The sequence below is a fragment of the Cyanistes caeruleus genome, chromosome 14 (assembly GCF_971803275.1).
Source record: "Cyanistes caeruleus chromosome 14, bCyaCae1.hap1.1, whole genome shotgun sequence".
Lineage (NCBI taxonomy): Eukaryota > Metazoa > Chordata > Aves > Passeriformes > Paridae > Cyanistes > Cyanistes caeruleus.
This window is the reverse complement of record NC_141714.1, coordinates 4,291,440-4,316,999: the sequence shown is the minus strand read 5'-3', so window position 1 is coordinate 4,316,999 and position 25,560 is coordinate 4,291,440. Positions and strand designations below refer to the sequence as shown.

Sequence of the window (25,560 nt, the reverse complement as noted above, 5' to 3'; positions counted from 1 at the left end):
ACTCATCACTGTTTTCAGTATCAAACACTGACATTAAATTAAGCAGAACTTGATGATTTAGGCTTAGTAAATTACTACTGCCAATTAAAAAGGCAATATAACCTTGTGGATAGAGCACTGGCGTAGGGCTCAGAAGAGTTGTGGATATACTGAATTAATTTGGACAAATGTTACCTCCACATGCATATAAATACCTTACACTTTTCTTGTAACATGTATAAGAAATGCAAAAATTAAGCAGCATATTGTCTAGGGACCACAAAGACAACCTTTTCCCAAGAAACAGCTTGTTTGGCAAGCACAGGAGGGAAAAACTGAGTCAGGAGGAATGATGTCAGCCTTTTCTCATACATCTACATTGTCCTGCTCAACCACAGCTTTGGAATAAGAGACATTCAGATCTAATTTATGGAAACTTAAGCTGATAGCAATTGGAGTAGCCCCTGAGTGTCACCAGCACATTTCCTAGCTTGTGATGAATCATAACTGAAGTATCTGCTTTCCAGTGCATTAAGGCTAAAGCAGAAGTTGATTAGGATTATTTTGACCCAAGCAATGGTTCACTTTTCAGGGAAGTGGTTGAAATGTCCAGACATCAGCCTAATTTGTCCTGGAGTTATAACACAGTATATTACAAATGTACTGTGACCACACCTTGAAACTCACTGTCAGCATCTGCAATCCATCATGGAGTATCCATCTTCTCATTGCAGCCTGCCACAAATTTAGCTGCATGGGTGTTGTCTGCAGCCTAGCTGGTCAATTATTTTCTTCTATTTCCACCCCAGAAGAATGCAGGACTCAAGGCATTTTGCTCTGAAAGTACTCACAGGCTTTTGGTTGAGTGTACCATTAACGTGCCAGGGTCTGCTTGTCCTCTCCACTTAGATCATTGAGCAAGTATTTCCTGCAGGACTAACAATGTTAAATGAATATATTTGCCCAGCAGCTACTGAAAGAAACACCTTGGTTACCCATCTCTGTATCTCCAGATTGGACCTGAAGGCCAAAGAACAGATTTTGCAGCGTTTCAGCCCTCTGAGAGAAGCTTTGTTATGCAAAATTCCTCTTATCTCAACTTTCACATGATATAGAGAAGGCAGACTCAAAGATAATTGGAACTGTTCCTTAGAACCTCTTATTTTATTAATCAAGAAAGATCAGAAAAATAGGTGGAGGGACAGCAGATGAATAGACAACACTGAACCATAAATTGTCAAAAAACTGTTCAAAAGAGCTGAGATGTTCAGCAATCCAACTATAGCTGGTTAACTTGTTCTGCCAGTATAAAAGAGCCTCAGATGTGGAGGAAGAGAAGAACTTTGATCTTCTCACCAAGAAATAGGCAAGAGAAGATTCTGAACTGGCCCCACTCCCAGCACTGGAGACCGAGCAAGGACATTGGCACATTTCAAGGACACTGCAAGTCTTGAAATGGTACCAAAGCACCAGACTCATTGTCCAGAGCCTCACTGTGCTACTTCTCAGCCACAGCCATACAAAAGGCTTTCTCTGGCTTACAGAACTGAAATCTTCCACTTTCTGATTCACAGGGTCTGTGTCAGACTGAAGGAAGCACAAAGTTAACCAGAGCAGTGTAAGAGCCAGACAGCATCAGCTGTTAGAACCTGTGGGTACTGTGTTCCTCCTGACTCATTTCTCCAGAGACATTCCCCTGGACTGTTCAAGGGAAAAAAAATCTACTATTTCAGAACAAGCTGGGTTTCCAAAAGACTTCAAACTAAAACATTACTTTTTGCAAACTTTCTCTATCCATCTCTCTATCCATCAGAAAAATTCATGAAATCAAACTTCCTTGATACTCTCAAGGTGACTTCCAAGATCTCCTCTTCAGAGAGAAAACGAGCTCTACCCTCCTTGCTGTTCACAGGGTAGGGGAGGTGCAGCAGCAGCTTCCTGTAAAAGAGGACACAGAGAATGTCAGTGCCTCAGATCAGGTGAGCAGTTGAGATGTCATTGCAAGTTACTCCTGCAATTCCTCAGTCAGTATGCCAGGGAATGTTATTCCAACAGATCTCCTTATTGTCACAGGTTGTGGGGCTCCTGCAATACCTCACACACAGCAAGACTGACCCTGAATAATTTCCATCACTTAAAAGCAGCTTGGCTTAGAAGCAGGCCCAGAACTACAGAGCTGGAAGCAGTTGCTTTGAGTTTTCCTACCCATCTGTGTGAGAACAAAGTTTTTCAGTATGTAGAACTGGACATCTTGATTGTTTCCTTCATACTGAGCAGACTTGCACTTATATTTGTGAAAGCAGCACTGGTTCAAGCTGTACCCAAGCAACCATCAGATTTATGGTGAACTTTTTATTTGCTATGCTTGTGACTAGAGACAGCTGGGTACTGAGGATATAATGGCAGATCTGAGTCACCAAAAAGATAGAATTGCAAAAGGAAAAGGATGCTGAGGTTTTCCTACATCTGCAGCATTGCATTAAGCTACTTCTTTTACTGCCCACAGGTTCGGCAAGTCGTTAGCTGAGCAATTATTTCTCCCAATTTTCCAGTTTCAAAACTAATATTCCCAAACCTTCTTCCACTCCTGTTGCATCCTTGGGTGAAAACCAAGCACAGGGTAACTGACTCTGCCTGGTTTTGGCAGAGAAAAATGGCTTTTCTATAGTTAGTCTACTGGGGACTTATTTAGGCCTTAATCCACAGCCTGCACCTTGAATTTATCTGCAGAAGGCCATTCACATATAGATCTTCCCACATCCCATTCAGTGCAGCAAGTCAGCCCAGGGAGGATTAAGGTTTCTTATGAAAGCAGTCTTTGTGAAGGAGGACTTTGAGCAAAACAGACATGGGAATTATCTGGAAATCTCAGGCAGGGGAATAGCACACTGAGGGAGAGATGGAGGAAGACTGAGAAATCCAAGAGTGTATCAGTCAGTTGATTATCTTGTAGGCTTGAAACAGCCCTACAAAAAAAAAAATCAAAGGAAATCTCTTTAGGAAACCTTGTAACATTTCCATCTCTGCATCTGTGCTTGGATATGTCCATAATTTGGCTTTCAGCTACTGAAAATTCATCTGCACTTTTTTACCATCTTCAGCCATATACATTTGTACAAATTAGTGCTTAGGCATACTAGACTAAGTCTTTCAAGACCTTGGTCAGCTTTTTTCCAGATGTTTTGATCCCTTGAAGCCTTGTTCTTTAAATAGCCAAAATCTGTCCTAAAGCTTTTTACTGGACAATATTCAAAGCCAGCAGATTGTACACCTATGAATGGACTATGCTCATGAATATTTATTTTTCATGAGCAGTTAATAGTACGATCTTTAGCTTTGCTTTCCACACAGACTGCAGTTAAAAGCTTGGCTAAACCCCATTTCAAACAGGATATTAACTGTACTTCTATCAATTGTGCTACACTTACTTTTTGGGAGTTCGAAGGTCAAGAACCTTGTCCTGGATGTCTAATGTGATGTCTGAGTACTTTGTCTCTGGCAGCTTGATTTTAATCTGAAATGATGGGCAGAGGTAAAGCTGTGATTACATATGTTGCCCTAAAAGCCATAAAATATCTCATTTTCATGAATATTTCAATGGTAGTATCAAAGAGCAACGTTTTGAGTAGGTAATTTGTATCAGAGAAAATACGACAGTGATAATGACTGCTTTCAATAGCTTAGTGATGTGTATTGATATCCTATTCTCTTCCAGATCCTGAGCTGCTAATGTGCTTGACAGGTGTTCAACATCCAGCAGAAGCCTCAGGGTTTGTGTATTGCAGGGACAGTTTGCTTCTGCTAGAAAGATAACATAGCAATTCTACCTGTCCTGGAGCTCAGAAACCAGGGAGGTCTTTGATTATATAATGATGAGGCAGGATCTGATAGCTGGAACCTTAAAGCTATCAGCATTGTAGCATTCTGCTAGCCCACACACCTTGTAAAAAATGCAGGAAGATGAAAAATATCTTCTTCCCAGTCCCTCTCCTCACCAAAACTGTGTCCAAGATGAAACTTCATCTTAGAGCTACATTTTATTCCCTATAAGTTTATATGGGGCATATGCATTTGCACAGATTCCCTTGAGTACACTTGTCCTTGAGGAGATACAAGAGTTCCTCAGGTCAGCAAGTACAAATCTACAAATGGAATCTTCTTGTGTGCCATCTCCACAATCTTCTTGTGGAGAATCACAAGAAAATGCTACAGGAGGTCAAAGGCAGCAGTAGAGCTTGGTGTTTACATTCTGTCCCTCAAAAAGCAGGGAAGATGGAAAAGGGCAGAGGAAGAGCACAAAGGAGGGATCAGAGCTCCAGGCTCAGCTCACCACTATATCTTCACAGCAGGCAGTGGAGGGGTCTTTCCCAGTCATCCCAAAGAAGACATCCTCTGTTCCCACATGCTGCTTGAATGAAATCTCATACCTGCCAAAGAGAAGTCACTGCCTCGTAATACTGGAGCAGGGGCAGGAGATTAAAGGAGACTGTGATTCTCAGAGGACTGAAAATCCTCCTCACCCTGTCTCTCCTCCTCTGCAGGCTCCCTTTAAGGCTCCAATCCATCTGCACTGGGTTTCTGTTCAGAGCCATGACCGAGACAGCTGGAAGACAGGTGGAGATCATCCACTCCACCTCCCAAAGCACTCACCATGCTGCCTCTGCTTCCCTAACCAGCCTTTGCAGGAGCAGGAAATGCTCCCTAAGTGGACACGATGCTTATCAACCAGTCAAACACCCCAAACCCCTGGGAATGGATCTGAAAAGGGGGATGTCTATTACATGTGCTCTGCTCTGTCCTTTAGGATATTCTTGCAGCCTAAGCATAATGCTCTAAGCCAGATTGTAGTTGTTTTGCATTCAGCCAACATTTATTTTCTTCTTCGCATCTACAAAATGTAGCATCACGTATTCCCTTGCTCTTGGTAATTAATGAACGAGGAAATGAAAACTGAATTTGTATTTATAACATATGCTACTCCTACTAAGTTCAGCAAAATTACTGGGGTGGATCACTTGTCTAAGCTATTAGAAAGTCTTTCATATCTCCAGTGTGCATCTGCATATGTAATAATTCCTAAGTCAATGACAAATGTGTCTAATAGCTCTGGATGCACCTCTGTAGCCATCTGTTTTCCTTTTAGGACATTTTCTTTGCTTCATTTGATGAACTATTAGAAAAGACTTGTACTCTCTCTTCATCTGTACAACATGGGGCACAACTGCTTGAGGCTGGAGAAGCACTGCAGAGGGGAAGGGTCAAAGGATGGCACGAGAAAATCTTCTTTGTGCCCACAATAGAGAGAGAGTGTGTGTCCTGTACCTGACAAGTGGCCATTTCAAGGACAATTGTGCGTGAGGGTGAAATCCAAATAATTTTCAGAAAGGCTGAGTCCCTGTTCAGGTGGGTCTCAGTCCCGTGTTTAACTGGGAAATTGAAAACCTCATTTTCAGAAAGGCTGAGTCCCTGTTCAGGTGGGTCTCAGTCCTGTGTTTAACTGGGAAATTGAAAACCTCATGTCCTGACTTACCTGCAGGAAAAAGTGAAGATTCTGGTGCACAATGTGCAGCTCCATGGGCTACAGTCCATCTGCTGCAGTATTTAACACTTCAGGACATGGCATTGAAACATTGATTGGAAATGCAAAAGCTGCTTTTATGGACTGTCCCTCAGGGCTTTCTGACCTCTACAAACTACAATTTACATGCCTGATTTCAAGAATATTTTTGCTACTGTTTTTCTATGAGCAAGGGAAAAGGCTCTGGTTTTAAGTTGTGCTTTGACAGACTAAGATTGAATGACAAGATTTAAGAGCTCAAAATTGCCTGCACACAGCTTTTCTTCCTGCAGTACTATTTGTCTCTAAAGAGCTTAAATCTTTGAAATGCAAATATACATTGGAGTACTTTATGAATTTATGAGTATGGAGAAATGGATGCATCTCAGTTGCAGCAGGAAAAAGCAGGTATTTCACACAAATGGCATATTTTAAAGTTAATAAATCATTTTTCTGACCTACTTCCCCTTCTAATCCCACTTTATACAAGTAACTGACACTGCACATAAACTTATGATGGGAAAAACCAACACTATGTTTCTGTTCTGAGATGAGAAGATTTCAAGAGAGGGGTTAAAACCACTCCTCACATGTTGCTTTAGATGCAACACTGATATCTTTCCTTTCTTCTTGCACGACACAAGCCTTTCAGCTGGCTGTAGATGCTGTTCAACTCTCATTTCCATTAATGCTATGTAAAGCCCACACAGGCAGTCTCAGTTCTCTTACTCTGGCTTTTCTCTAGGGTCCCAGGTATCATCAAATTCAGATCCTTCTGGGACCTCCTCTGTATTCCAAATGGTTTTCTTGTTTTCAGATTTCACTTGAAAAGTACCTGTAAGTGAGGAGAAAAATCACAGTGACACATTTTGAAATGTCTCTGTTCCTCAAGGCTTGCTGAAAGCTTAGAATATTTTTCAAGAATGAAAAAAATAAAGAAGAAAAGCCATTTCTAAAGCCTAGAAAAGTATTTCTAGGCTTTAGAAAAGTCTTTGCATTAAAAGCATTCTAGGTAATGATTATAGTCTTCTTCACCTCACTATCTTATGAATGAGGATTTACAGACAAAGAATGTTTTCCTTTCTTAAATCTCCTTTACCCAACCTCTATTTCCTGGAAATCCTCCTTTCTGGCATATAATATCTAGCACTTCAAAATCAGTAAAGAGTAGAGAGATGAAATACTAATCTTCCAGAAGCCCCCTGACATGAGATTTTCAGTGAGCAGAGTCATTCACAAAAGGACCACCTCCTCACACAGAAATCCAGTTCTTCCCATTTGGCACAGTCCAGACAAGGTGTTTAAGACATATGAAAGTTTATTGGCAGAATAATATGGTTAATGTCTGTCCTGCATGGAAAAATATTATTTTAGCAAGCTGGTAAATGTGAAACTTGAAGTTTTTTAGAGTATAATCTCTGGTTATTGCTGGAATCCTGAGCAAAAATAAGCTATTATATTTGCCACAGTTCTTTTCCTGCAAAACTCACCCTGGCCCTTGTTGGCCTTTCTTAGGGCTCTTAACTAAACTGCTCAATCATGTGACAGCATCAGCTCCAAAAAACTTAACATTAACCTTGCCAAGTCTTTGCCAAAACTGTCTTTCTCTCTTTCCTGAATACTTATATGGAGCTTGTGCTGCTCAGTTATGATCCCTGCAGCCCCTGGCTGTGCCCTGAGCTGTTCTCATCTCCACTGGAGGCTGCTCTGGCATTACCCTTTCTGCTTCTCTTTGCATGTTTTAAGAGTTAAGCTTTCAGGAAAGGAATAATTTTACAGTGTGATTGTGAGAAATGTCATGCTTTGCCCATCTCAAAGGTCAGTGACCACTCTTTTATTGCAGTGGTATCTTACTACAGCTGCTGCAGTCTGCTGACGTGAGACTGAATGCCAAAACACACAAATACTCCTCCTTACTGGTGGTTTCTTTCTTTACTGGTCCAACACTCCCAGGAGTCATGGAACCAACAGAACAGCGTGGCTGCAGAGAAAGGCAAGAACATCTTAAATCAATTTTTATAGAGCCAAGCTCGGTTACAACCATAATGTCAGTAAATACAACACATTATCTAAGGTCAAACAAATCCCCAATAGAACTGAAGAAACATTATCCCACAGTTTGATGACTGAACCACTGAATATTCTCTTTTCTTCACTCTCACAAAGCAGAAAGTGACCTTGACACACAGGGTTTAAGCAGGACTCACAGAAGCCCAGTAATATAGACAGATGTGCTTTGTGAGTTTTGGTTTCCATGGCATTTTGGCAGAATTTCCATGCTTTGCCTGCCATGAAAATATTACAGGAAACCAAGGGTGCTACATGAAAGCCCCATCACAGCATTTGGATTCCTTTTTACAGTAGAGATCATGAGGCAACAACATTTTCCTCTAATTATGAATCAATTTAGTGCTAATAGGCCAATGTGAGGAATTTCTCTATATATGAAGATTCCTCGGTTCAATAAAAGTGCCTCATATGCACAGAGCATTAAATTAAATCAAAATAAAGATTTCAATTTACCCAGATTTACTCAGACTTAATTGACATCCCTCATGGCAATTTTCCATTTCTGTCTCTGAAGTGTCATTCATTTTATTAATAAGATGTAAACAAATTATTTTTAAAATCAGGATGTTTACTGCAGAGATGTACAGCCATAATGCAGGGTTTAAAAGGCAGGCATTAAACAGCTGGAGGATAGTTGGAGTGTGAAGGACCACATCTATAACCCACTGAAAGAAAACTTCAAGGGACAGGCACACCTTTTATCCCAAATATTAATTGCAGTGCCACTACTGGGGCTGGCCAGCTCTTTGTTGATTTGGAGGAACACTCAGGCATTTTCCATTTTTCTTATCTGTTTTTTTTTTTATCCATAATATGATCTTTTCAAAATCCTGAGAGACTTGGCAAAGTTTTGGGATTTCACAGAGGCCTTCTACATTGTTGGCACCTGTGGGGCTCCTGGCAATATTTCTTCCCAGCACACAGGCAGGCCTAGATAAAAGCAGGTGTTGCATGTTGCAGGAATAATGTATGTTCTCCAAACACTGGGATTTTCATCCGCTGCTGAGAGGAATTGATATAAAAGAATACATTTGGATATTTCTCTCATTATTCATTCAGATTATACACCTTAGAGTGACTGTTCAACTTTCCCTATTTTACAACCACCAAAATACCTACTGTACTTCAGTGATCAATTATCTCTAGTTTTCAATGCCTGACATATACAATTAATACACTCAGTTGCCTCTGGATATTTTGGTCCTTAATCAGAAGTTGAGCAGCAATTTTTTCCCCTCCTATCTGGCTGCAATTGCCTTCATCTCCAGCAGAGTTCAGGGAAATGTAGGTGGAAGGCTGAAGTATCTAAAGCTCTTTCAACTACACGTTCTCATTTCCTTCAGGCTGAAAAACTAAACCTCCCTCCTATGTTGTGCTCACAATGTTTTCTTGTTTTCCTGGGGCATCTTGCTCATTATCTCCCTCAAGAGCTTGTTACTCAGAAAGTATCCTCGAGCTGTTTCAGTCAGTCCAAAACTTTCTAAGATTTTCATCCTGTTTCTACTCACTCTGGAGAAAAAGAGATTTGCTTTTCCTTAATTAACAGCATAAGGCTATGGTACAATATGTAAAAAAAGCAGCAACTCTTATGAAAGGCTCACCACATCATCGTCATCATCATTATCATCATCCTCTTCTGGAGCATCACGGAGCAGTTTGGCAAGGCTCTGCAGAGAAGAGCCTGAGAACACGCTGTCAATATCCATACCCACTGCTCACCTATACGGAAAAACAAGTGACAGATGAAGCAGGAACCAAATGTGCTTGGAACAGCCTGTAAAGCACAATTTTCCTGCTGTGTGTTTGGGAAGGAAAAGTTTAGCCAAGTTCCTGTATGTGTGATGACAAAACATGGAAAATGGAACATAAAATCAAAGAATATGCTGAGCTGGGATGGACCCATCAGGATCTGCGAGTCCAACTCCTGGCCCTGTGCAGGACAGCCCGAGTCCCACCATGTGCCTGGGAGCGTTGTCCAAATGCTCTTTACACTGTCAGCCCTGGGGCTGTGACCACTTCCCTGGCATCCTGTTCCAGTGCCCGACCACCCTCCGAGAGAAGAATCTTCCCAGATATCCAACCTAAACTCCCGCTGCGAGAGCTCGAGCTGCTGCTCCCTCGGGCCCCGTCATCCCGAGGGAACAATACCCAGCCTTTTCCCTCTGTGCCCGGACTATGGACCGATTGCTCAGCTGCCTTTTGTAGCAAGCACAGCTCGAGCCTTACGAGCGACCTGGCAGAACTCTTCCTAAAGTCCTCCCCGGCCATCGGACCGGCCCGGCTCCAGGCGCAGGTGGGGGAGAAGGGACCCGCACTGACAAATCCTCGTCACCGCGTCCCCGCTGTCGGGCGGCTCCGGCCCGGTGTACCCTCCCTGTACCGCACCCCTGTCCCGGTGTCCCCTGTCCCGGTGTCCCCTGTCCCGGTATCCCCTGTCCCGGTGTCCCCTGTCCCGGTGTCCCCTGTCCCGGTGTCCCTGTCCCGGTGTCCCCTGTCCCGGTGTCCCTGTCCCGGTGTCCCCTGTCTCGCACCCCTGTCCCGGTGTCCCCTGTCCCGGTGTCCCTGTCCCGGTATCCCCTGTCCCGTTGTCCCCTGTTCCGGTGTCCCCTGTCCCGCACCCCTGTCCCGGTATCCCCTGTCCCGGTGTCCCCTGTCCCGGTGTTCCCTGTCCCGGTGTCCCCTGTCCCGGTGTCCCTGTCCCGGTGTCCCTGTCCCGGTGTCCCCTGTCCCGGTGTCCCCTGTCCCGGTGTCTCCTGTCTCGCACCCCGGCCCCGCGGCCGCGTCCCCCGTCCCCACAGCAACGCGGACACGCCCCGCCCCTCACGCCCCAACAGCCAATCGCAGCCGAGCGCCCGCGAGTGGCGGCCGCACTGACCAATGGGTGCCGAGGGCGGGAAGGAGCGGGGCAGGGCGGGGCCCGGTGGCGTCATCGCGCCGCGCGCGGTCGCGGAGCCGCCGCCGCGCCTGCCGGAGCTCGGCCCGCGCCGCCGCCGCCGCCGCCGCGCCATGAGCCAGTTCAGCTTCGGGGCGGCCGCGCCCGGCGGCGCCTTCAGCCTGGGCGCGCCCAGAGCCGCCGCCACCACCGCGGCCACCAGCGGCTTCTCCTTCTCCGCGCCCGCGCCCGCCGCCGCCGCCTCCACCGCCTTCAGCTTCGGCAGCGCGGCGCCGGCGGCGGGCGGCAGCCAGCCCGCCGGGCTCTTCTCCTTCAGCAGGCCGGGCGCGGCCGTGCAGCCCTCCGGCTTCAGCTTCGGCTCGGCCCCCGCGGCCCCCGCGGCCCCGGCAGCCGCCGCCTTCCCGCTGGGGTGAGAGCCGGGCCCGGGCGGGGCGCGGGCAGCGGCAGCGAGCGAGGGAGGGAGGGAGCGAGGGAGGGAGGGAGGGAGCGGGGGCTGTCGGTGCTGGGCCGGGGCTCCGCCGGCCATTCTGCAGGGAACGAGCCTTGGCTCTTGGGCCCGGCACTTCCCAGCGCCCTGCAGCGATCGCCGCGCTGGGCAGGGGCTCAGCGAGCCCTGGCACCTGGCCTGGCCGGTGTTTTCATGGGGCAGCTCCTACACGTGCTGGGAAGCAGATGTTCCACGTTTCCGTCTGCAGCTGGGCTGGACACGCGTGCACAAAGAAACGCTAAAGCTCCGCCGCCGAATAGAAAACGTCTTGTTCTGTCTGACCCCAATCTGGAGTGCTCGGAAGGTTTTCTCGGCACTTTGGCAGGGATTTGTCGTTAAGGAAAGGCTGCGAGTTCTGGAGTGCTTCTGCAGAGCTGCCGCTGTCAAAGCGTGCCAGATGGCAGCTGTGGGAAGGGAGCTCAAATGGGGACGAGCAGGAAAAAGCCAGCCTTGTGTAGAGAGAACAAAAAAGGCTGATTGTGAGCTGAGAGAAGGAGCAGCTTCACGTATGCTGCCATAAAATGTCCTGGGATGCCTGGGTGGCTGGCTGGAGGTAATGGAGGGAGAGTCAGTAGAAAGAGGAGGGATGGCAGGTGACAGCAGCTGGATGGAGTCTGTTGTCAGAATTGGGACACAGTTCTGGCCTGGCTGGCTGTGCATGCCTTTGAAAGGAGGTTTCTGCTGTCAGCAAATGGTCAGGGAGAAGACCAGCTGTGGACGTGAGTGGACGTGTGCCTCAAGCAGATTGGCTTCTTTTCTTTTTTCCCTAGGACAAACACCCCAAAAGTGAACTTTGGAGCCAGCGCTGTCACTTCAGCTCCTGGAATCACGGGGGGCTTTTCTTTTAGCGCCCCTGTTGCAACCAGCACACCCTCGAGTCAGGCAGCAGCCCCGTCCGGCTTTTCCTTTGGCTCTGCTGGCACCAGCAGCACCAGCACGGCTCCGTCTGGGACGACAGGAGGCTTCACCTTCTCCAGTGGCACCACGACTCAGGCGGGAACAGCCGGCTTCAGCATCGGCACCGCGGCTCCGCCGGCAACGTCCGCGGGGCTGACCTTTGGCACGGCCCCTGCGGCTGCTGCCACCACCAGCACGGCCACCCTGGGAGCGGCCACCCCGTCAGCAGCGCCCTTCAGCCTCGGGGGGCAGCCCACAGGTGGGGGAGCAGCCTCGGGGGGCAGCTGGGGGCTGGGAGCCTTTGGCATGGGGATATCTGAGGGTGGAGTGGAGCTCTGCAGCCTCTGCCTTCTGCTGGGGCACAGTGGAGCCAGGGGCTGGAGCCAGAGCTGTTTCTGATGGGCCTGTCCAGGGTCTGCAGTGGTGGGGAGCAATTGCTCTTCAGCCTGGAGGAAGAAAATCCATCTTTTCCTTTTGCTCCTGCTTCCAGGTCTAACCTTTGGGGCACTGCCTTCAACAGCAGCCACCAGCACAACCACGGCAACGCTGACCACAAGTACCAGCCAGGCACCCACCCTGTCCTTTGGAACCAAGCTTGGAGGTAGGAAGCTGTTCTAGGAAACAATTCCTCAAGGCTTTGGGAAATCCTCCTGGCAGCATTTGACTATTGGAAGTAGACAAATGCACTGGGGTGTGGGAAGGGGCCAGAAGCATTTGTTCCTGTGCGTTTGCCCTGGCAGGGGTGACCTGTGGCAGCTCCTAGAGCCACTGGACAGTGTGTCCTGTGTTTCTGATTGTGTCCCACATGCCAGATTCTGTTCTGTGCTTGTTTGGGCAGCACAGTGGAAGGGAGGCACAGTCTTGAAGGGCACACTGTGAAAGACGGCGAGGGGAGGGAGAACAGGAGGAAAAGGAGGTTCAAATGCTGACATTGCCAAGAACCAGGTGTGGCTGGGCAGTTTGTGTCAGCCTCCCAGCAGGGTTGTTGTGCGGTGGCTGGGAGCTCAGTGTGCTCTGCCTGTACACATGGAGCTGTTTGTCTCTGCAGTCACATCCACAGCTGCCACCACGGCCTCCACCACCAGCACCACCTCAGTGCTGGGCTCCACGGGGACCTCGTTGTTTGCATCGGTGGTCACTTCTTCAGCCCCGGCCTCCTCCTCCTCCTCCACCACAGGCCTCTCACGTGAGTCTCTCCGGGCAGGTTTGCCCCTGGGGCACTAAAGGAGCAGGTGCCTGCTGCTCCCTGTGGCTGCTGGAGCTGCTGCTGCTGCAGTGGGAGGGGGGAGCAGGCTGGGCACAACTTGTCCAAGGGGCCCTGCATTTCATGCCTTATGCAACCTGTTAATGGTGTCTTCTCTTTACAGTTGGTGCCACTTCCACGGGGACAGCCAGCCTGGGGACACTGGGCTTTGGATTGAAAGTTCCTGGAACAACAGCTGCCACAACAAGCACTGCCACTGGTAGGAAGGAGATGCTGAAAGTGGCTGAAGAGAAGGGAGCCTGACTTGGGAGAATAGCAGCAGAGCAGTTCTGATTTGTAAAGCCCTCAAGTAACTAAAAATGACACAGTCTGTCTGTGATCCTTTTCCATCTCTTTGTGAAAACCTAGAAGTTCTCTCATCTGCTGCAAAGGTGCAGGGGAGGAACTGGCTGTGCTGGTAGTTCTTGGTTCTACCAGGAGAACCGAGGGGATTGACAAGGGTGTGGGCAAGGGATGTTTTCATTCCCTTCTTGACAGAGCTGGGATTTGCTGTTGCTCCCTTCAGAGGGATCTACTGCAGCTCCTACAGCCATGGGCAGTGTACCCTGGAGCTGTTCTCTGTTTGTGAGGTACCAGGTGTGTCCTCTCCTGTTGCTTGACTTGAATCTCTTCTTCCAGGGACTACTTCTGCTTCTGGCTTTCCTTTGAATCTGAAGCCATTGACTACGACTGGTGCCATTGGAGCTGTGACCTCCACAGCTGCCATAACCACAACCACCACAACCAGGTGCGTGTTTTGTTACCACTGACCACTTGCTGCCTGTTCATGCTGGCATCTGGAGGAGGAAGGGGAAATAAATGAGTGTTGTGGTGTTTCTCTTTCCTGACCTTGCTCCCTCTCAGTGCCCCCCCAGTGATGACTTATGCCCAGCTGGAGAGTTTGATAAACAAGTGGAGCCTGGAACTGGAAGACCAAGAGAAGCACTTCCTCCATCAAGCTACACAGGTCAATGCCTGGGACCGGATGCTGATAGAGAATGGGGAGAAGGTGAGGTGACCTCCAGTGGAACCTCGTTCTGCTTGCTCAGGTCCTTAAAGGCCTCTGTTATAGATGCAACAACCATCGAGGGGGATTTCCTGCTTGTGAAAGAAATAGGTGTGAACTCTACCCGAGTGCTTTTCACAGTCTCTCTGTGTGTCTGTTCTGGCCTTTAGGCCTTGGGGCTTGGAAATGTGTTCTGTGACTTTGCTCTGTGATACCAAGTTCTCTCAGGGGGATCATTCCAAGCTGAACCTGCCTTATTCCATCTTTGGCCTGTCAATCTTTATGTAACCGTCTCTTGTTTCCAGTAGAACTTGCATGGTGCTGCTTTCTCCCTCACACCTCTCTTCTTTGGGAAGCTGACTTCTTGGTGTTCAGGCTGTAATGAAGTGTCTTCTGTTTCCAGATCACTTCGTTACACAGAGAAGTGGAGAAGGTGAAGGTTGATCAGAAGAGGTAGGAGACTCTGAGCGCTTGAAGTGATTGAATTTCTTCTCTGCGCTGTCCTGCCTGCTTGTGTGACAGCTCTGCCATGTGTGCAACATGAAAGGGAAGCAGTTGGCATTTTCTCTTTGCAGACTGGATCAGGAGCTCGACTTCATTCTGTCCCAGCAGAAAGAGCTGGAGGACTTGCTGACCCCTCTGGAGGAGTCTGTGAAGGAGCAGAGCGGCACCATCTACCTGCAGCACGCCGATGAGGAACGGGAGAGGACGTGAGGCACAAATCTGCTGGGGATGGGGGATGAGGGATGAGCCCTGTCCTGTGGTCATAGCAGTCAGCAGGAGATAGAGTTGGGATGGGTGTCGGGATTGAACCATGAGTGCCTGCTGTCAGATATTTAATCTTGTTTTACACATGGCAACATAGATTTTACTCATAGTCTTCCACACTCTTGTTTGTCTGTCCCCATGTGTCAATCAAGGGAGACAAGCCTTGGGAGTCCCTTCCTGTGGGTGATGGAGCTTCTCTGGCTGCTGTTCCCAGGTCTCTGACAGCCTTGGCTGCAGATGCTCATTCTCATTGCCCATAGTTGATGTGACTGCAGGTCTTCAAAGCTCTCTTCAAACATTCTGATCTTGCTTCCCATGTGCTCTGCAGCTACAAACTGGCTGAAAACATCGATGCTCAGCTGAAGCGCATGGCACAAGATCTGAAGGACATCATTGATCACTTGAACACATCAGGAGGCCCAGCAGACACGAGTGACCCGGTAAATGCAAGCTATTTTATATTGCTGAAGAGGCAAGGGATATTGAAATAATTCTAACTTTTCATTTGTCCCCATGTGGATACTCCACTCATATTTTGTACTGTTTTTATATCCTCATAAAACAAGATCTGAATAACCAGCTCTTTCTGATATCTATTAAATTGATTTTGATGCTCCTTATGGCTTTACTGAGAAGCTTTTATTCAGTAAAAAATTCCCTTTGGTATTGGAGACTGAGCTTTTCTGCATTCATTTTAAATTTTGCCACTCTATGCCTAAGGTGATGAATGTTCTGCTGGTTCCTAGGTCTACATTAAAATAAGCCAAAGCCACAGACATATCAGCTGAACTGTGCAGGTTTTTTGCTGGTATGGAGAAGCAAAGTAGCAGGGTTGCTGCACACACTTCCCTGGCAAAGTGGCTGCTGCCTTAGGGAAGCTGTGCAAGGAGAAACTTGCCTTTGACTCCTCTTGGTGTTTATGCATTCTCACAACTGACTTGCACCTTCTCTCTCTGCTCAGCTTCAGCAGATCTGTAAAATTTTGAATGCACACATGGATTCCCTGCAGTGGATTGACCAGAACTCAGGTGAGATTTATCCTGCAGCCTTTTGGGAATGTGAGTGGAAAGCAGGAGCATGTTTGTGGGTGTTGTTCATCCCTGAATTCCTGAAGGTGCCTGAGGAATCTTCCTCTTCACCTTCAGTGGCACTGTCCCCTCTGGTCTTGAATTCTCCTGATGTGCCTGGTTAGAGGCCTCTGATGAGAAGTTAGTCCTGGCAATGGATATGTTTTACCAAAAAAAGCCTTCCTTAAATGCATCAGTGCATAGCAGAGAACTTGAAAACCTTATTACTCATTCTGTCAGACTGATGTTATAGTTCAGTTTCTAAAAGAGTGTGGGGTTTGCCTGTTATGCAGGAAGGTTGGTGAGGTGAAGTGTGTGTGTTCAGTGGTATCACCCTACCCGCTCTGAAAACGGGAAGGCACATCAGGTAAGATGGAGCAGCCTACATTGATCTGCAGGTGGGGTAACTAGAGGAATAATGTGGGAATTTCACAGCCTCAATAGCTGGAGATCCAATTCAAAGCAGGAGATGCACTCCGGAGTGGACACTTGACAGTGGAGTCATACTAAAAAAAGACAGAAAGAAGGAACTTTTCTCCCTGGGAGTGCCTCCTGGTGAAGTGTTGTGGAATTTTGTGCCATTTGGATTTTAACTGGTAGCAGCCACACGGGGGCACGGTAGAATAAAGCAGCTCTCCTCTCAGCTGCCCTAGAGTGCACTGCCTGGCTACAGTGCAGTGAAATGGTCACAGCTTCTTGTGTGAAAGCAGGCCTACTGTTCTCCATGCTCACATAGAATTATTGGCTTAGGTCAGGGTCTAAGTAGGTGTTTTCTTTCAGAACACTTATGCTAAGCTCCACATTCCAAACATGCCTTTTTCCAGAAATCTTGTACACCTTCTGTGCCACCTGAATTCTTTACAGAATGTGTGTGAAAATAGCTGTTTCCTTTAAATTTTCCTAGAAAGGAGACACATTTTCCTCCCTGTTCATTCAATAATGAAAAAGGTCTCTTATTTGGCAATGCTTTGGGTTGAGTTTTCCTCCTCCTTTGTCCACTGTTGAATCTGAGTGACTGTCAATGAGAAAAAGTTTTTCTTTCTACAGGCAAAAGTGTGCAGGGTTGTGTTCTGGGCTGTGACATTAATCCCTTGTTTCTCCCACAGCTGTGCTGCAGAGAAAGGTGGAAGAGGTGACAAAAGTCTGTGAGAGTCGCCGCAAGGAGCAGGAGCGCAGCTTTCGGATCGCATTTGATTGAAACGCTCCCAAGTGCAAAGGATGAACATAAAGCCTCCACAGAAAACAACAGAGGTGTTTGGGAACTGAGGACTGAAATGATGACCTGGCTTTGTTTCTTTTCTTACAATAAAATGTGCTGTTTGTTCAAAGGCAGTCTTTGTGGTGTTGGACTGGGTTTCACCTGCTCCTGTAAGAAACTGGATGAAGTTTGTGCAGGAAGGGTGTGTGCTTTGTGCTCCAGCTGTGCCTGCAGACTGGTGAGGTAACAGAAGTGCTGCCCTGGAGGGCTCTGCATGGTTTTGAACGGCCTTGTTTTGGTAGGGGGGGTGGCTGGAGGTGTGCCTTCTGGGAGAAGCTGCCAGAAGCTTCCACCATGTCCAGCAGAAGCAGACACCAAAAGATGGACAAGTCACTGCCCAAGGCAGGGCCAGTTAGGAAAGGTGACAATGCTTCCGTGGAACAGTTTTAAGAAGAAAGAAAACAAAACAAAAAAAACATGGCACAGTTGTAATTGTGGCCAGAGAAGTGCAGGGTGAAAACCTGTGTGAGAAATAAGGTCATTGGACAAGGAGGGAGGGCGAAGAGCTGTTCCAGGTGCTGGCCCTGAAATTCCTCTGCAGCCTGTGATGAGAACCATGCTGAAGCAGCTGTGCCCTGCAGCCCACAGAGGACCACGGGGATGCAGAGATCCACCTGCAGCCCATGGAGGTGCCCTTGCCAGAGCCAGGGGCATGCCTGAGAGGAGGCTGTGAGCCCTAGAGGTGCCCTGCTCCCAGGCTGGAGCATTCTGTCCTTGAAGGACGCCGTGGCAGAGTGCCCCACACTGCAGCACTTGGAGGGGGGCTGCTGCCTGTGCGATGGGCTCACGCTGCAGCAGTTTGCAGAGAGCTGGTGCTGGTGAGATGGACTCAGATCAGAGAAGTTCAGAGAGAACTGTCCCCCGTGGGAAGGACCCCGCGGTGTCCCTGACATCGGGAAAAGCACGGCAACCGAGCACAACCCCATTCCCGGCGCTGCTGGGGCAGGAGGGATGGGTGTGGGAAGCTGTTTCTCAGGGGTGATTTTACTTCCCATTATCCTGCTCTGCTTTAGTTAGTAATAAATTTGTATCTCTTAAGTTGAGCCTGTTTTGCCCGTGATTTGACGAGAGACCTCTTCTTATCTCAACCCTTGAGCCCTGCATTAAATTTTCCCTCCTCTTTAACTGCAGAGGGGAGCGAGTGTCTTTGGGGGATGCCTGCCATGCTTGCTTGCCAAGGCGGACCTCGAGGGCCGCTCTCTCCCCGGCTCCGGGCCGTTCTCCCCGGTCAGGGCCCCTCTCTCCCCGGCTCCGGGCCCCTCTTCCCCCGGCTCCGGGCCGCTCCCCCCCCGGCTCCGGGCCCCTCTCTCCCCGGCTCCGGGCCCCTCTCTCCCCGGCTCCGGGCCCCTCTCTCCCCGGCTCCGGGCCGTTCTCCCCCCAGCTCCGGGCCGCTCCCCCCCCGGCTCCGGGCCGCTCTCCCCCCGGCTCAGGGCCGCTCTCTCCCCGGCTCCGGGCCGCTCTCCCCGACTTCAGGCCGCTCTCCCCAGCTCCGGGCCGCTCTCCCCCCGGCTCAGGGCCGCTTCCCCCGGCTCCGGGCCGCTCTCCCCCCGGCTCCGGGCCGCTCTCCCCCCAGCTCCGGGCCGCTCTCCCCCCGGCTCAGGGCCGCTTCCCCCGGCTCCGGGCCGCTCTCCCCCGGCTCAGGGCCGCTCTCCCCCCTGCTCAGGGCCGCTCTCCGCCCGGCTCAGGGCCGCTCTCCCCCGGCTCAGGGCCGCTCTCCCCCGGCTCAGGGCCGCTCCCCCCCGGCTCAGGGCCGCTCTCCCTGACTTCAGGCCGCTCTCCCCGGCCAAGGCCGCTCTCCCCGACTTCAGGCCGCTCTCCCGCTGCTCAGGGCCCCTCTCCCCCCGGCTCCGGGCCGCTCTCCCCGGCTCCGGGCCGCTTCCCCCGGCTCCGGGCCGCTCCCCCCCGCTCCTTCCGGGGGCGGCTCCCGGCGCACCGCGGGCGCTGCCGGGGCTTGGAGTGCGGAGCGGCGGGGCCATGCGCCGGTGAGCGGGGGATCCGCGGGTCCCCGGGGTCCCCAGACTGCCCTCACGGGCTCGGCCACTCCGCCGGTCACGGCCCGGGCCCGGTGCCACCCCCAGCCCCCTTTGCGGGCGGCCCGGAGCGGCTCCGGGCCCGGAGCGGGAGCGCGGCACGGCACGGCCCGGGTCCGGGTCCGGGTCCGGGTCCGGGGATGGGTGGATTTGTGGTCTGTCTGCTCCTGAGCAGGTGACCCCGGAAAGGGAAGAGCGCTGCGGAAATTCAGTTTCTCTTCAGCGTCGCGGTTTCATTTCTTTTTTCCTTCCCTGACTCATTTTAAACTGGCAGTGTCTGTCTAGATGCTGATGCAGGACGATTTCGGTCAATAAAAAATGACTGCATGTGATTTTGAAGTAAATCAACAACCCCCCCACCATTACAAAAACACCCGAAGACTTCTTGGGGTACTTTAATGTTCTCAGAGTAGCCCCAAATCTGTTGACTTTTCTAATGACGTTAAAGGGAGCTTTGGTCACGTAGTTTTGGTTTCTTTTTTTTTTTTTTAAATCCTGTAAAAACCGCCCAAGAGGTGGCGAGGCTGTAGCAAGGATGTGTTTTGAGCAGTGTTTCCTCTGTTGCCTTACTGACCGTGCCTGTGCTGTGGTTGTGTGCCCCAGGGTGAACAGCAGCCTGTCCAGTGATGAACTTCTCCTGGAAGACTTGGAGACGGAAGGAGAGAGGCAGCTGAAAAGCCTCCTCCATCACCAACTTGACACCTCTGTCTCCATCGAGCAGTAAGTCCTGATCTGGCCGAGGTGTGGTTTGAGAGAGACCAGCCCCTTCCTGTCCCCCAGTTCCTCAGTGCTGAGCTCTTTGTGCTGTTGTGTTGCTTTGGCTCACAGGTGCAAGTCAAAGCGGAGATGCTTTGCCCCTGCAGCTTTTTACAAACCTTTTGGGGAAGAGGCTGCGGGGGCTTTGACCCTGTCGCAGTTCCAGGCCCTGCAGGAGAGTGACAAAGAAACCTCCTCTCTCCGGGAGCTGGGGCTCTCCGACTCGGAGATTCTGCTCTGGAAGAACCAGGCTTCAGCAAGGAAGGTGGGCATGCTTCTCTAACCAGGTCAGGTTCCTCTGATCCTGTGGCACTCTGGTAGATAATTCCAGTCCTCTGTAAGCCATTGGTAAATAATGGCCACTCCTTGTTATCCCTTTAGCCCAGCATGATCCTGCATTTCTGCTGGCCTCTTTTCTTGGGCGGAATGGTCAGTGTTCAAAGATGTGCTGGAGACAGGAGTGTGTCCTTTGGAACACAGCAGGACATGAGTGTATTCCTGCATCTGTCTTGATCTCAAACAAACCATGTCACCTGTTTATACCTGTGTATGAAGGATTTAAATGCCAGAAGAGAAAAAGGAGAAAATATTTCAAAGCACCTCAACATCCTCCTTTGAGTATCCTGATATATCCCTGGATCCCATTACTGATTTGAGACGGCTGTTTGTAGGGACTCTACTCTTCAGGAGCCCTGGGACAGCCATGTGGAAATAGTGCAGAGCTGTCAGGCAGAGTGTGTGGTGGCTCCTCCCCAGGTGCTCTTCCAGCAGGTTTTTCCCCTTTCCCCACCTTCACCCTTTCTTTTTCACACTCCAGAGACAAGAGGTTTTTGTGGTTGTCCCATGTCAGGTGCACTGGAGTGTCCTGCTTTTTAATTTGCCAAATTAGAAAATGCAAAACAGGACTTGGGCTGATCTTGGCTTCCCTCTGCCTCCTCTTCCTGAGTGATAGCTGTGTGCAGGAGAGAGTTGTCTGTGGTAATCTGGGGTTTGCCTTTTTTTCAGCTGAAATCATTACTTGCTTTGGTGTTTAAATGCAAATCCAACCCTGCTGTGGCCTGATTAAAGCTTGGTGTAGAGAGGGGTGGTGTTAATTTAAGAATGAAAATCAATGTCATCAGTACCAGCTGTTATATTTAGTATGAAATGAATTCTGGGATGTTCAGAAAAAATTATTTGTATGGAAAACACTACTCTGACAGAAAAAAAATGGTAACATCAGGGTATATCTTCTACAGGTTCTGAGAGAAGAATATTTAGGGAGAAGGCCTAAGTCAGATGTGCAGCTTTGGAGGTGGAGGGCCTGAGTGAACAATTCCACCATGGGTGATGAATAATGTCAGCTGAGACAGGGAGAGCTTCAGATGGCCTGGGGAGCTCTTGGTGAAGTACTGAGTGCAGATTTCTGTTATTTTCCGCTGCTAAGTGGCAGCTTTTTTGAAAACAAAGTACAACAAATGATTTCTGGGAATTGCTTTTCCGTATAAACAGCCTTTTATGCCTCAGGGAAGCTGTGAAATGGTGAATGGAAGGAGCTGTGCAGATGTGGGGCAGAGGTACCATGGGAAACTGTTAGGTTGTGCTCAGTGCAGGGAGAAAGCCTGGTTTCTTACCCAAGGCAGAAGGATCTGCCACAGTAATTCTCAAACTGAATTTGAGAACAGAAAATCCACCCACAGCCCCATAAAAGCGTGTTCTTTGTCTTCTGATCGAGGTGGATGGGGGAGCAGAAGTGCCCTTGCAGCAGCTGGGCTGTGCCTCTGTGCTTTGGCAGCATGGAGTGGCCTGTGCAGTGAGGTTTGTTTACCCAGGGATGCTCCCTCCTGGCAGCTGAGCTGTGAGGGCTGTGCTGCAGTTCCTGTGTGGTTTCTGGAAGGTTGCTCAGTAGTGTTTGTCAGGGTTTAGTCCTCAGCATAAACCTCTCCTCAGGTGCCAAGCAGCAGCTGGGGGGTCCACTTTTCAGCAAGTAAGGTTCTCAGGTCATAGACTAAGAGCTTGGTGGAAACTTGAGCTCAGGGATGCTGTAGGTGTGGGGAGACAATTGCCAGAGGATGGTTGTGCAGTCTCTGAAGGTGGCTGTGGAAAATGGCTGTAGCTGTCAGAGGGAGACAGGCCAGGGAGAGGAAGGCAGCACAGACAGCTGATGAGAAAGGAGCTGTTTCTCCACTTCCCTCAAGAACTGAGCTTGCTGCGTGCTTGTATTTGTCCTACCCTCGCAGTGACTTGGTGCCCTGGGGGATGGCTCCCACTTGCACCCACTTGCAGGGCTGGGGCTGTGACTCCCTCTGAGGAGGAGGCCCATGCCATTGCTGAGCCAAGCCGTGCTTGTTTTGCAGGGCTGTGGGCTGGGGGCAGCCCCGGAGGCCACGCAGGAGCGGCTCCATGCCATCCAGGAGAAGCTGCAGGAGCGGCAGCGCATCCTGGCGCTGCCGCAGAGGTTTGCGGGCAGCAAGCAGCTGAGCCGGCGGGAGATGGAGATCGAGAACGCCCTTTTCCAGGGAACAGACCGGCACTCCTTCCTCCGGGCCCTCTACCACGAAGGTTCGTGGGCTCAGGGCTCTTCCTGCCTGGGCTCTGGCACACAGAGCCAGCCTGTGTGGGAGCCCAACACATTTCTGTCTGGCCTTCTGTCCCTGAAGATGTGGTTCTGCTTTGGTACTCCGTGGGAGGAGATATTTTCCTCTCTTACAGCAGCAGGCAGAGAGTTGGTTCTGTGAAGGGTTTAATATAGAGGCTTTTAAAGTCCATTTCTGGAGAGCGTGGATCTCCTTGATGTGTTGCATGTGGTGCAGAGCAGCTTGGGGTGTGGGAGAGGAGCTGGGGTGATGCTTTGGTAGAGCCTCAAGGTCTGAGTTACACAAAGTACCTGTGTGGCACTGGAGATTGTTCCTTCCCTGAGGAAACTGCAGGGGGTGAAGGAAGCAAAGGCACAGAGCAGGTAAGAGGAGGAATGGATTGTGAAATCCTAATCCCTGAAAAGGAATTGGATCCAGTTGAAGGCTGGGAGATGCTGCTCTCACATTTGTCCTCCTTTCCATTAAAGAGAATTAAAAGAGATCATTGATCAGTCCATGTCATGGACCTTCTTTTAACCCAGGAGATTAATCTGATGTCCTTGAAAGCAACCTCATAGTGGTACAGGTAGGCAGCATGGCCCATCCTGCATGCACATGCAGGAGGAGGAAGATGTGGTGAAGGAGTCACTAGAAAGTGCTGAAATGTGGTTGCAGATAAGCAATTGAGAGCATCTTTGAAGAAAAGCTCTGATGTAGCACAGGTGGAGCTGCTACTCTCTGCAGGTTCATCCTGAGCTGGGGAACCAGCACTTGCTGGAGCTGCTCTTGTTTTGAACAACCTGCAGGGCCTGGCCACAGAGGCTGGGGTGAAACAGGGTTTGTCTCTTCTGTGTCTTGCAGTCTGTGTGTTTTCCAGGTTATTGGTGATAGTTACCATGTTTCTCTGTTATGAATTAGATGACACTCAGAAGAGGGCAACAGATGAAAAGGACCCCATGGTTCATCTGGAGAGTGTTTACCAAGAGCTGCTGAGCAAGAAGTGCCCAGAAAAAGTCCAGTCTGCTACAAGTGACCCCTGCTTGTCCCCTTCCCCAACCCTGCAGAGGGCTACAACTGAGGAGTCATCACTTCCAGACCAGGAGGAGCAAGCAGAACAGGCAGCAGGTCCCAGTGTTTCTGCAACAAAGCCCCACCAGTCCCCTCCAAGGCCTGTGGTTATTAAAGAGCCAGTTGAGTTTGTCCCAGAAGAGGAGATCCTCAAGAACCGCCTCTCAGAGGAAGAACTCCGGAACATACCCAGGTTCTCATCCTACCATCCAGGGGAGCCCAGCAAGGTAAGCTGAGCCGAACCAGGGTTTATCCTTGCTCAGCAGGATGCCCTGAAGCTGTGGCAGTAGGCAAAGGCTCCTCTTTGTTGTTGTCTTGAAGTTGCTCAGCTGATCCTCCAGGCCGGGGGGAGAGCAGCCTCTGCTCTGGGGGGAAAAGGTCTCTGGACTCTGCTGGGAGGTCACCAGCCTGGCAAAGAGTTGTACTTGTGAGCACAGCCCTCCCTGGCTCCAGCAGGTCACCTGTCAAGATGTGCTCTGGCTGAAGTCTGCTGTCACCTTACTCAAACTGTGCCTATCTCGTAGCTGGAGATTATTTAGTTTATAAATAAACTGAATAAACGTAACTGTTTTATAATAAAATGAACCTGTCAGTGCTTGATGCAGGTAAGCAGGGTGATGCCTTGAGTTCAGAGCTGCCTTTCTCTGTACACCTACCTGTCCTTTAAATGCCACCATTAGCATGTGGGTGTGAGGGTTGAACTAATTCACACTGTGGAGCTGTACAGACTTGGGACCAGGCTGAGGACTGTCTTTGCATGGCAAAGGCTGGCTGACCCTCTGTCTCTGTTACAGGTGCTGTATTTGAAGAACCTGGCTCCCCGTGTGACAGTGAAGGACCTGGTGGCTTTGTTTGCTCGGTTCCAGAAGGAGGACAGCCCACTGATCCAGTTCCGCCTCCTGAGCGGCCGGATGAGGGATCAGGCCTTCATCACCTTCCCTGGTGAGTTGCTGCCTCGTGCCTCTCAGTTCTTCCCTGACTCCCAAAGGTGTCACATCCTCCTGCAGGGCACTGTGCTGCTGACAAGCCTGCCTTTCAAGGAGAAGCTGGGGAGTTCACTCCCTTCTCTTCCTATTGTGCCATGGTCCTTTCCTTGGGTTGGAAAGGTTGCTCAGTGATGTTTGTCAGGGTTTAGTCCTCAGCATAAACCTCTCCTTGGGTGCCAAGCAGCAGCTGGGGGGTCCACTTTTCAGCAAATAAGGTTCTCAGGGACATAGACTAAGAGCTTGGTGGAAACTTAATCTCGGGGATGCATCTCCCAGGGCAGAAGCGACGTGGTCTGTCACGTGCAGTGTTCATTCAGCATGTCAGTGTGGCTGCAGGATCCCCTCGCTGCACTAGAGCAGGCTGAGTGGCCATCAGATGGGAGCACCCATGGGAACACTCTGTGCCAGCACCTGCTGGGTGCCCTGTGCCCACTGTCCCCTCTCGTTGCAGACACGGAGTCAGCCCAGAGCGCCCTGCGGCTGCTGAACGGCTACAAGCTGCAGGGGAAGCCCCTGGTGATTGCTTTTGGGAAAAGCAGGAAGCATTTGTCGGAGGCTGACTCTGCCATCCCCAGCTCCTCTGCTGCAGAGAACGCTCCTGCCACCTGAGGGATGGAGAACCAGCAGCCTTGTGGATGTCAGTGAGCTGCAGGAAATCTGTGGTTGAACGTGGGACAGGGAAGGACAGGTGGGAGCCAACGTGCAGGTCCAGTAATCTCAGAGTGGGGAAGAGAGAGCAAGGGCCTGGGCTCTTCTTGAGAGACAGGCACTGCCTGTACACTGTTGTGGCAAGGAGGGAGGGAAGAGGCCAGGTAAATAAATGCACTTATTGTGGTATTTCCTTAGTGTGTGTTTATTGATGCTTATAGTCCACAAGTCTTCTAGAGTCCAGTGTGCTGCACCCTGCTGCTACTGGACTGTGTCCACACACTGCCATGAG

The 25,560-nt window shown here is 50.0% G+C and overlaps 3 protein-coding genes across 6 annotated transcripts; 2 read left to right on the top strand and 1 right to left on the bottom strand.

Moving 5' to 3' along the window:
• Positions 1-1,112: 1,112 nt before the first annotated feature.
• On the bottom strand, positions 1,113-10,438 carry DNAAF6 (dynein axonemal assembly factor 6). 2 transcript variants are annotated; one of them, XM_086850271.1, is made up of 7 exons: positions 10,371-10,438; positions 9,208-9,325; positions 7,454-7,517; positions 6,266-6,371; positions 4,310-4,406; positions 3,408-3,493; positions 1,113-1,917 (listed from the first exon to the last, which is right to left on the bottom strand). In XM_086850271.1, the coding sequence occupies exons 2-7, from the start codon at positions 9,310-9,312 to the stop codon at positions 1,782-1,784; spliced, it is 594 nt and encodes a 197-aa protein (XP_086706397.1). In that variant the 5' UTR covers positions 9,313-9,325; positions 10,371-10,438; the 3' UTR covers positions 1,113-1,781. The 2 variants fall into 2 exon arrangements, with proteins under 2 accessions (XP_086706397.1, XP_023782474.1); XM_023926706.2 differs by having other exon boundaries at positions 9,840-10,372.
• A 76-nt stretch (positions 10,439-10,514) lies between these two features.
• Positions 10,515-17,295, top strand: LOC111929199 (uncharacterized). The gene is made up of 12 exons (XM_086851000.1): positions 10,515-10,908; positions 11,757-12,142; positions 12,374-12,484; positions 12,932-13,069; positions 13,251-13,346; positions 13,766-13,874; positions 13,991-14,135; positions 14,536-14,585; positions 14,708-14,842; positions 15,229-15,340; positions 15,862-15,928; positions 17,074-17,295. Exons 1-12 carry the CDS (start codon positions 10,613-10,615, stop codon positions 17,163-17,165), a joined length of 1,737 nt encoding a protein of 578 aa, XP_086707126.1. The 5' UTR covers positions 10,515-10,612; the 3' UTR covers positions 17,166-17,295.
• Positions 17,296-18,459: 1,164 nt separating this feature from the next.
• Positions 18,460-25,457, top strand: RBM41 (RNA binding motif protein 41). Of its 3 annotated transcripts, XM_086851002.1 has the most exons (8): positions 18,460-18,701; positions 19,034-19,207; positions 19,859-19,975; positions 20,084-20,276; positions 22,348-22,552; positions 23,485-23,861; positions 24,429-24,576; positions 25,072-25,457. In XM_086851002.1, exons 2-8 carry the CDS (start codon positions 19,200-19,202, stop codon positions 25,227-25,229), a joined length of 1,206 nt encoding a protein of 401 aa, XP_086707128.1. In that variant the 5' UTR covers positions 18,460-18,701; positions 19,034-19,199; the 3' UTR covers positions 25,230-25,457. The 3 variants fall into 3 exon arrangements, with proteins under 3 accessions (XP_086707128.1, XP_023782467.2, XP_023782466.2); XM_023926699.2 differs by lacking the exons at positions 18,460-18,701; positions 19,034-19,207 and adding an exon at positions 19,340-19,430; XM_023926698.2 differs by lacking the exons at positions 18,460-18,701; positions 19,034-19,207 and having other exon boundaries at positions 19,713-19,975.
• Positions 25,458-25,560: the final 103 nt, after the last annotated feature.